This window comes from Chenopodium album, chromosome 8 (assembly GCF_948465745.1).
Source record: "Chenopodium album chromosome 8, dcCheAlbu1.1, whole genome shotgun sequence".
Lineage (NCBI taxonomy): Eukaryota > Viridiplantae > Streptophyta > Magnoliopsida > Caryophyllales > Amaranthaceae > Chenopodium > Chenopodium album.
In genome coordinates this window covers 37,951,214-37,962,431 of record NC_137841.1, presented here as the reverse complement: position 1 = coordinate 37,962,431, position 11,218 = coordinate 37,951,214, and the positions used below count along the sequence as shown (strand labels likewise).

The 11,218-nt window shown below is 35.1% G+C and overlaps 1 protein-coding gene across 1 annotated transcript; it reads right to left on the bottom strand.

The window, feature by feature from the left end:
- Positions 1 to 1,265: 1,265 nt before the first annotated feature.
- On the bottom strand, positions 1,266 to 7,976 carry LOC145556037 (uncharacterized). The gene is made up of 3 exons (XM_081617720.1): positions 7,532 to 7,976; positions 5,024 to 5,212; positions 1,266 to 2,108 (listed from the first exon to the last, which is right to left on the bottom strand). Exons 1-3 carry the CDS (start codon positions 7,712 to 7,714, stop codon positions 1,719 to 1,721), a joined length of 762 nt encoding a protein of 253 aa, XP_081473846.1. The 5' UTR covers positions 7,715 to 7,976; the 3' UTR covers positions 1,266 to 1,718.
- Positions 7,977 to 11,218: the final 3,242 nt, after the last annotated feature.

Here is an 11,218-nt window from a genome sequence, read left to right as displayed (position 1 = left end):
ACACGTGTCAGCCTCGGATTGGTCCAAAATGGACCAATCCCTGCTTGACACGTGTCATTCCAGAAATAAATGGGAAAAGGCGGCCTTCAGGCCCAAATCCCGAGAACGCCGGAAAACGGCGCAGCCCATTAATGATTAGGGTTCAGTGACCTAATCAGGGGCAATTCCCAAAGACCCTATAAATAGGGAGATGTCTCTCATTTTGAGGGCACGTTTTACCATTTAATATACCTGCATTCTCTTACATCAGAGAGACACCTGAGCTTGGAATCCGAGCAGATACCCACCTAAATTTCCGTACTCTTTATTCCTTTTCAAGTTACTAACTTGACCGTCGGAGGCGGAGCTCCAACCACCCGGAGTCTCCGTTATTTTGCAGGTGCAGCTCAAGCCGGATCAGTCTTCGTGACGTAACTCTCCCGAGGGACAAAAACACCCAAAACACATAGTATATTTTTTTAAAAAAAAAATTATATTATTTATCTAAATCATGTACTGATCAAAGTGTGTCAATTAGATAGGTATGGAGAGAGTATTGCATGAGTAACCTAGATGTCTCAATTAAAATGTATAGTTTAGGTATAAAATTTAAGTTATTTTACGCATAGTATAATTAAATTATTGTTAAATACTCCCTCCGTCTCCGAAAGAACGACCCATTTGGCTTAATTTTAGTTCCAAAAGAATGACCCATTAGCATTAAAATACCCACCAATTTGCAACATTATTTGTGCAAAATTAGCTTCCCCATATAAAATTTTATTTTTCCATATATTTTTATCTCTCTTTATTTTTTTGTAAACCCCATGTAAATTTATCTTTCCAATATACTTTTACTTCTTTTCTTTAACTTTATTAATACTCGCGAAATCAACCCAAAAGTGTCGTTCTTCGGGGACGGAGGGAGTACAAGTATACAATTCAAGTTATTTTGTTAATACAAAAAATAAAATAAAAATACAAATGTGACTATCTTTTTTTTCTTTTAACTATCTCTTTTGTGCAAATAATTGTATACTTCGTATATAAGTATATAACTAATTAAAATTTATAATTCTTTATGAAATTCTGCTAAATCCGTGTGTTCAACGGGACCTAAGCTAATTATTCTAGAATAAGTAAGACGTGTTATTTTGGAAATATCAGCCAAAGGTGATATTATTGTTCTGTTCTATACACTAGAGTACACCACGTCTCTCCTGTTTTCACATTTGTTCCCACTCAAATCAAAGACATTAACAAAATTATCCAAGTAAGCACAATTTTATACATCTGAGTTCTTAACGGTGAAATTAAATGAATTTCTTTTATATACAAGTCATCATCTCTACAAAAAAAAAGTAACAAATCTTGTATTTTTAATTTACTAATGGAACGGTCCTATTACCAAAAAAAAAAATACACATCTAATAACATGCCATTTCACAAACATTTTCAGTCATTGCATTCTGCATACATTAATGTGGCTAGTATGTAGCGGACTTGAGCAGCAGCACTATAAACATTCAAGCTGCAGGGAGCCTAATCACCAGGCATCAAGATGAACCAATGGCTTGCCTAAGATAGTAGACTCTGCACAAATCATGTTGCTAGGGTGCCCACATGAATCTGGACAGCCACAGGTTCTCATAGCATATGATTCAGTGCTAGTATAAAACAAGTAGCAGCCCCAGGTCTATCAAGATACCTTTGCTACATATGTATGAAGTTATGAACATTCATTTAACTGGTCTGACATCAACAGTTTTCACACGAAACCAATACTGTGGCTGAATTTCTTCATCATCATCATCATCATCGTCGTCTTCACTTGAACCATCTTCTACGCAATCCCATCGTGAATAGTCAAGTCTAGAATGTCCCTTTGGTTTTGGGATTGTTTGCCATCCCTTAGAAAGAGGATCAGCAGCTTTCCGGCTTCCATTGCTTTCAGGGTTAATGCCATTAGATATGTGGACATTCGCTTCAGGTTTCTCAACTATACCTGTTGAGTCTTCCACATCATTATTTTCTCCATCCTCTTGTCTAGAGCTTTTCAATGAATCTTCACTTATGTCTTCATCATCTTCCTCAAGCTCAGAATCAACCTCAGGTATTGGAGAAAGCGACTTCCTTGAGCAAAAAATACACCATCTCAAAAACAGCTTAGTGTAAAAGATAAGGTCCACAAAGAGAAATGCAGGCTAATAAAAAGAAATCACCACCCTCTGCTATTAGAGGCTAGTAACTAACAAAAAAAAAAAAAAAGGAGACCAAACACAGCAAGCAAAAGATTTGTCTTTATGATTCCTTTGGTTAAAAGAATCATATGCAATGTTTGTTGTCACTTAGTCGAATAGATCAATTTAGAAAAGCTTTCATGTAAAATAAACTTTAGTACTTTACCTTATAATAAAGTAAGGTTTCAAAGAAAAATGAGTAATGTGAAATAATATGAAAAGCAAGGCATAGAATACTGAATACATGATGAGTGATAAATATTATATTAGGCAAAGTTGAGAAAATAAATGGTCTCTTTAGTTTAAAATATATCCAAATTAATGAATTGCTTCTTAAGAATTGCTAAGCGAATTGCCAATTTGTTAAAAGTGGATCCCATTTGTACAAATAAAAATAAGTGATCTGAAGCAAGAGGTGTTGTATTTACAACAGATCCATAAGCATAGACTGCCTTCAAAATCTGAAGGGAAAATTACCCAAAAAAAATGGCCCAATACCCATTTTCAATAGTGCCAAGAGGTGAGCCGAATTGTTAAAAGTGGATCCCATTTGTACAAATCAAAATAAGTGATCTATAGCAAGAGGTGTTGTATTTACAACAGATCAATAAGCATAGAGTGCCTTCAAAATCTGAAGGGAAAATTACCCAAAAAATTGGCCCAATACCCATTTTCAATAGAGTGCCAAGAGGTGATATATTGGCAACATATCCATAAGCATAGACTACCTTCTAGATCTGAAGGAAAAATTACCAAAAGGAAAAAATTTCTCTCGGTAGCCATATACATTTGCTCATTCTCATTGGTAGCAATTTTATTTCATAATCTCTTAAATAGCATAGAAGATTAGAAGCTACAATCTTTTGCTAATCTAGCTTTATTATAATAATTATGATATAATTAACCTTTAGGCTATGTTTGGATAACAAAAAATTGAAGGAAAGGAAGGGAAGGGAAAGGGAGGGAGACAAACTTCCTTGTTTGGATAATATGTTGGGGGAGGGAAGGGGAGGGGAGGGGGAGGGAGGGATCCATTTTCCCTCCTCCTTTAATAAAGACCATCCTTTCACAATTGGAGAGATTTGGAGGGAAATGGAGCTCATCATTTCCTCCACTTTCCCTTCCTTCCCCTTCCTCCTATTTCCCTCCCTTCTAATTTCTTATCCAAACATAGCATTAGTGATTAACCTTGGTTAATAAATTAACACTATTACTACCACAACAATACACCCTCAACGTCACCACCGCTAACCCCTGCCCGGTCGAAATGGGTAGTTTGAAGGGAACGAAGAGGCAGCCTGGTGATTAAGGGGAGGGGCGGTTGGGTGGTTAGGGAGAGCGGGTGGGGTGGCAAGGTGTTTTTGGGGGTAAGGTAGGGTGGTGAGGGTGGGCGATGGTGATTGTGTGAGAATTACTAAAATATTACCATATTAAAGAAAACTTATAACTTCAACGGTATTCATTAGATTTTTAAAATAATTTGCTCCAATGAGAATGTGCAAATGTATATGGCTACTAATCTTTTCCCTCCTTTCTCCTCCTTTTCCTTTTCCTCTAATCTTTCCCTGTTTTATAGATTTAGTCCTTCCTATGTTTTTACAGCTACTAATAAACTCTTGTAAGTGCAGGATTCAAAGTAAAATAATAAGATATAAAGAAACATATTGCTCAGAAAATTGGGGAGCTGAACATAGAGGGAAGGAAAAACACAAGATGCAAACAGAAAAATAGCATAGGAATATTTATCAGCCATATAAAGTGCTTTCAAAATTTTGGAACTGCAACAGCAATAGTCAACGAATATAAAGATGGGATCCATAATAGAAACAGGGGAAATTTAATTTCCATGTATTTTAAAACAAGAATCTCAGATGTTTAATACTTTCATTCTTCATTCTTAATCTAACAATTAACATATGAAATAAAGTCCACGTTGTTAATGAAATTGGTTTATCCTTCTAAATGCTTAGACAGAGATTCCAAAAATAGAATGTATAACAGCCCCCCCCCCCCCCCCCCCCCCCCCAAGGACAATTGTACAAATTCGTACTCCATGAGGAGTAGCACGATATGAGGGGTAAGAGGGAACAGGAGAAGAGGAGGAAGGAATGAACAATACCAGGGAAACAAGGAAAAATGAAATAATGGTAGAGACAAGCACACTCATGACTCATCATTCCAAGAGAATAAAGGCCTACATGATGCCCAGCATTAATTTTTACCTTAAAATGGCCAAAGCTTTTTCTCTATTTATACCAAACTGGCAAAGAAGTCAATTTTTATACCAATCTGATATTCGACCCTAATTGATCAGAAACCCCAAAATGTTTTGGTAATTTGAGACAGTTTCTGAAACAAATCTTTAAATTGCAATAGCACATAACTTGTATCAGTACCATAAACTTGGAAATTCTCAAGTTTATCGCATAATTTATATCTAGATGTTACTCTCCATAATATGTTTGAATCGCAAATATCTCATACCTAGGAGGTTAAGCAATAATCTATGTTCAAAATCATTATAAACCCAATACAATATTTTGGATGCCAGTTGGAACAGCATCCCAATCACTATTAATTTTCAATTTCTCTTACACCACCAGCACAAACATTTATCAGTTATTCAGCAGCAAAAATGACCATCAGCTGTTTGATTCAGTAAAATGCAGAATGGGTATTCAAAACATACCTATTAATCATAATTGTGGTGTGGGGGGGGGGGGGGGGGGGGAGGGGGGGGAGCTGGAGGATGGACGACACCAATATATTAGATTCTGACACTTGCTAAAGACATGAGGACATACCAATTGTGTTTTTAAACGTGCTTGGAGGTTAAGATATACTTCGGACGAGGGATTTAACTCAAGGAGCCGATTCACATCGAAAAGTGCTGACTGATACTCCTTCAGAGTGACCAAAGTTTGAGCACGCAACATTAATGCTCCAGTGTGCTTATGATCGAGCTCAAGAACAGATGTACATTCATCAGCTGCCTAAAACATCAGAAGTATAATAAAATAAACACAAGTATGATCTCCCATCATTATATCAATCAAAGAATTTTTTGATTTCTTTCAGCTAAATTCTGTAAAGGGAATTCAATTTCCACATTAAAGGCAGTGGCTCTAATACATCTTGCTGCAGCCTTCCAGAACATAGAACTGGAGTCAGATCAAAGTTACCCCTCCCCCTGGTAGCAAACAAAATTCTTTTGAATACATAGATTGATTCACATGAGGAAAAAGTTGAAGATACATTATCTGCTACAGATTAATAATATGATACTCAGACTACTCACCATTGTCCATACACAAACTAATAGGGGGCAGATCTTCCAATTTAGTTGATCAGATTTAAAGTGCTTATGTATCAAGATATACTTTCGCCTCAATTTTCATTCAAATTCTTTTTGTTACAAAATTACACATACAGTGTAATGTAACACAGCTACAAAATAACAGATTTGCTGTTTAACAGCAGTTTTCATACACACAGTATGCCTTTTGCTTCTCAAGTTCAAAAAAGGGAGAAAAATACACAGAGAAAATCATTCAAATGACAACCATAAAAATCACGGGATGACTGGACTACATAAAGGCGAACCTTCTATAACATACAACATAAACCCCAGAATACAAGGATTACAGATTTCGGTTTTGCGTGATAGTGGTCAGACAGTCCTTGTGGTTTGATTCTTTGATTGCTTCTATACTTGCGTTTGAGGTAGTAGAATGTTATCAATAGAGGTAACTCACAATGCTTACGTTTTCAGATTTTCGAAAATCAATTCTCACATTACCAAGGGCATCACCATTGATCTTGTCGAAAACCAATTTTTTTTACTTCTGGTTCCCCCCTTTTTTTTTCACTATTCATGGCAAAATCGCTTCTTCAAGTTGTGACTTAGCACCAAAACCATTACTTCAAGTACGTAGTAGCAATTTTGCTCATGAACATTAAAAAAATGAGCACGTATTTACAATATTGCAATTACATGAAGATCACCATGTATATTCTCCGCATTACTTTTGTCATTTACAGTTCTAACTTCAGATTTTATTAAAAAAAAAAAAACTTAATACTATAGTACAAAATTCGGAACTATTTCTAAATTAAAACAAAATAAGTATTACTCATATGAAAATCCATAAAATCGTGAAATTTACAATATTCAGAGATCAGAATAATTCCCAATTTCTAGCACACTCCTGGAGTATTATGCAGGTTTTATAAAACTCATGTTATTTTGATGTTAACTCTTTGTTACTTCAAATTATATACTTTTTCCGTTCTTTTAATATTGCACCATAGAGGTTGTCACACTTTTTTTTGGTAGTGGGAAAATGGAAGAGAGAAAGAGGTAAAATTACAAAGTTATCCATGTAATGCAAGCATAAACTAAAGAATCAAGTGGCAAAAGTAAGGGTATATTGGGTATTAATAGTGTGAACATAGATATTTTGTTTCCCAAAATAGAAATGGTGCAATATTGGTGAAACTTCCTTAAAAGGCAAGTAGTGCAATAAATAAAAAACGGAGGAAGTATATTTTATTTTTAAGTACATTTATGTTATTTTGCCATTTTTCTCATTCATGTTCCTCCCGCACTCACTCTCACTTCCTCTCAATTAGTCCAACTCAAAATCATACACTTTCTCTCTCCTTTCTTCTTACAATTTGCTGGGTTTTCTAGGAATCAACCTCAATTTCACTCTCTTCCTCTCACTACTCCAACTCTAAATCTAACACACTTTTTCTCTCCCCTTTTCTTCTTCTAATTTTATGTGTTTCTTAAAAATCAATTGGTTTGAAGGTAATTTAACTTATTTAAGGGTGTAAATGTGTTTATGTCTAGAAATTTAGTACCTTCTATAGTGTTTGATTCTCTTCGAGATGCCTTAAAACTCAACACTACTAATGTTATTTTGACGTGAATTTATTATTATTTCAATTTATACATATGTTATTTTTAAATAAGTACATGTTATTTAATGTAAATTAGAAATAGCATGAGTTGGGGTTGAAGTAATAAATAAGTAAATAACATATTGTTGTAACAAAATAACACAATATTTAAACAAAATAACATAAAATGTGTAACTCAAATAGATTGTGTAAGGAGTACCATGATCCATATTATTCCAGGAGTATACAATACTAATTGTAATAATTAGGTAATTATAAGAAATACGTATTAAAATTGGAACCAAAAATAATTAGGTAATTATCAGAAATTGACAATATTGAGAGCTACTTTCACCATGAAATTCAACATTTACGAAAATAAAATCAACTGAAAGAAGGAAACAAACCATCTCAAAATCGTGCAATTTAAGAAAGCAGGCAGCGCGATTACTATGAAGTGCGATCTTCTGCGCTTTAGTCTTGACAACAACGACGGCATCGGAATAAAACCCTAATGCTTCTCTGTAACGTCCATCACGATACATTTGGTGAGCTCTCTCCACCTTATTCAATGGCGGCGTAGTTGTCATACTCTCCAATCAATCATAAAATAATCAGATTAGAAGAATCGAGAGGAAGCTAAGTATAACAGAAAATTGAATTCATGAATTTTGTGGAATTTTGTGAAATTTCCGATCAAATTGGAATCGAGAAGAAGTGATGAGAATGGATGGAAATTGGAATTGCAGAGAATGAAGAAAGAGCGAGAGGTTGAAGATGAAAGATGGAAAGAGGAAGGGAATAATTTGAAATAGGTAAGGAGGCTGGAGGGAGATAATCTCTCTCCTGGTGTTATGGGCTATGGCTGTGTTCGTGGCTAGAGGTGTCAAAACCGATCCGAGAAATTCCAGACCCAAACCCGATTTGTAACCGAACTGAACTTAACTCGAATCCGAACTTGACCCGATTTGAACTTAACTCGGCACCGATTTGATCCGACCTGAACTCAACCCGAATCCGATTTGACCCGACCTGAACTCAAAACGAACCGATTTGACCCGACCCAAGCTCAACCCAATCCGAAATTGACCTGAAAAATAACCGATCTAATCCGATCTGTTTTGACCCGAACTGATATTAACCCGATCCGATTTTATCTCGATTTGATTTTTACCCGATCCGAATTTAACCCGATCATAATTAATTATTTACTTTTTTATTCAAGTTCTTATACTATATATTTACTAATTATTAATAAGTTATACTCCGGAGTCTTAAGTTTACTTCATGTATATATCAATTATATTAATTTACTTTCTAAGCTTTAATAAATGCCACAAGATCTAATAAACCTAAACATTAAGCGGCAGTTAATTGATTTGCTTGTAAAGCTCTAGTTAAATGCTGCCTAAAGCCTATTGTCATTTTTAATAAATTTCCTCCCATTCTGTTATATTTTATGAACTAATAATTCTTTTCTCTAACACCTACAACCAATTATATCAATATAAATCACATTACTACTAGTCTGATGCAACCTATAAGAAACAATTATGAAAGCAAAATAAATAAAGTTTTAAAGGATATATCAAGCGCTTACATTTTCATTATAATAATTAAATATATTACATATACATGATCCAATGATTCAAACTTAGGTATTTTTCAGTAGTTTCATTTTCATATACAAAATACGCTGCATATAATATCATTGCAATGTTTCGACTCCAATAATATGTTATGGGTACGGCTTCCTCAAAAATAACAAAAGCCTTGCACTTCAAAAAAAAATTCAGCCAAACACAAAAAGGAATTGAACCGAAATTGACCAAACCGAACTTGACCGAACCGAAATCATCAGAATCGAAATCAACTCGACCCAAATTCATCCGACCCGAAGTTACCCGGCTAAACCCGTTCCAAATATATCCAAACCGAAAGTGAATCGATCTGAAGTTGACCCGACCCGGACTCGATAGACCATGACCCGAATTTGACCCGATCCGACCCGATCCGAGTTATAAGGATAATTTTGATCCGAACATATCCAACCCGAACAGACCCGACCCAAACTCCATCCGGTTATCCGAATTGACACCTCTATTCGTGACGATTTGGATGTTGTAAGTCTTGTAACGCTTCCTTCTTCAGCTTCAAATTTGAATTTTTCGGCTATAATAAATGTACAAAGTTAAAAAAAAATAGAAAGTAAAAAATAATAGGAAAAATGGAAATAAATAATCTCATTTTTGCGTGATCTAACAATAAAAAGAGGAAAATGTAGGTCGTTATCTACCTCTCCCTACAACCAAACCTAATTTGTAAACACTCAACCAACCCAATACGAGTATATGGTAAGTCAAAGGTCGAACCCAAAAGAATGAGTAGGTGTAAGCTATAGCCTATGTCAAGCTAATTCGAAGAATGTAGATGGTTATGGTTGGTAACTAAAGTATCAAGAAGCTAGACAAATCGAGGAATTCAATATGCTAAACACTAGGGATATAGGTTCCACATGCAAGCTCAATGATTATGCTAATTGATAGATCACTCAATCGATTCAACATCACCAAGGACATACAATAGTTAATATCAAAGGAATCCAAAAGTTATCTCCTATAAGCCAAGCTAAAGTTCACTATGAATGGTTAGCTAGGAAAAATCACAATCAAATTCAATCAATTAAAGAAATTCTCAAGTCAAGGGTTCATGTCATTGAAATTTGCAATGTAATCTAGATTAATCTTATAGGTTGATCACTCCTAGTCTAATTAATCACATGCATAACTATGTTAACCAATTTAATTGCAACAATTCAATAAATTTAGTATCATCAACTAGCAAAAATCATCAATCAAGCATGCTTACCCTTCTCCCTAGCAAGTAATCTACTCACTAATCATGGTGAAATTAAGAAACAAAACAAATTCTATCATAATCATATTCATTTCAAGCTTAATCAAAAGGAAAATCAATTAATCAACGAATTCTAGAGCAAGGAATGTAATCTCAATCAAAATTCAAGAAACTAGAAAGAATTGCATTGAAAGTAAATCAAAGGAAAGAATTCTTACAAATTTTTATTGAATTGAAGAAGGAATTTCAAGATCCAATTGAAATCTAAGATCAAATTCAAGTACAAAACAAGTAAATCCTAAGCTTCTCTCTCTACTTTCTCTCTCTACTATTTCTGGAAAATTATCTCTCCAGTACAAAAATTAAGTCGTCCTAAAAAAAGAAAGTCAAAAGCTATAAATAGAAAAATCGAGCGAAGGAAGCTGCATAGAGCCGTACGCACGCACCCAGCTGTGCACGAGGCCTTGGCTCCTTCGCTTGGTCGATCAAACTTTGCGCTCCCGAGCATCCCTATCATTAGTGCACTCGAGGTGATGCTCGTGAGAGGGGCATAACCTTTAACCTCCAAGCACTTGAACATCCCAAGCTAAAGCGTTGCTTCCAAGGTTCTTATGCTTGCGGAGCTAGCTTGAATTGCATGTTTGGATTCCCTAACTTCGCTCCATCAAACTCCTTGAATGCGCTCGAGCTTCCTCCTTGATAATTAAATCACGAGAAACTCGACACACCTACAAAACAAGTCAAAGAAATGAAGAAGCGAGAGAAATAGCCGAGAAATGCTTAAAATAGAAAGAAACCCATTAAGAGCACGCATTTCTCTAAACTAATACGCAAATTAAGCATTATTCCCTAAAAATTCGACATAAAAGACTAAAAATGAGCACAAAAATATAGAGAAAATCTAGCCTAAGGGTGTCATAAATGACACTCATCACCTTTACATGAAGACAGTCAAATGCGGCGTCATAACAAATACCAATAGGAGTAAAGTTTCTCCCAAATGGTTTCTTTTGTCCTTGATTATTCATTGCGAAGACTTGATTCAGATTAAAGGTGCTAACATTATTTGAGTGGGTGGTTTTGGAAGAAGAAGGATTGTCATTTTTCTTTCCTTTCCAGCCACTGTTGGAGTTAGTGTTAGCGGCTTTTTGCTATGCAAGGTCGTCTTCAATATTGATTCCAATGTCATAAACGGCCTTGAAAGTATTCAAGTTTCTTTGATACTTGAGATGTTTGGA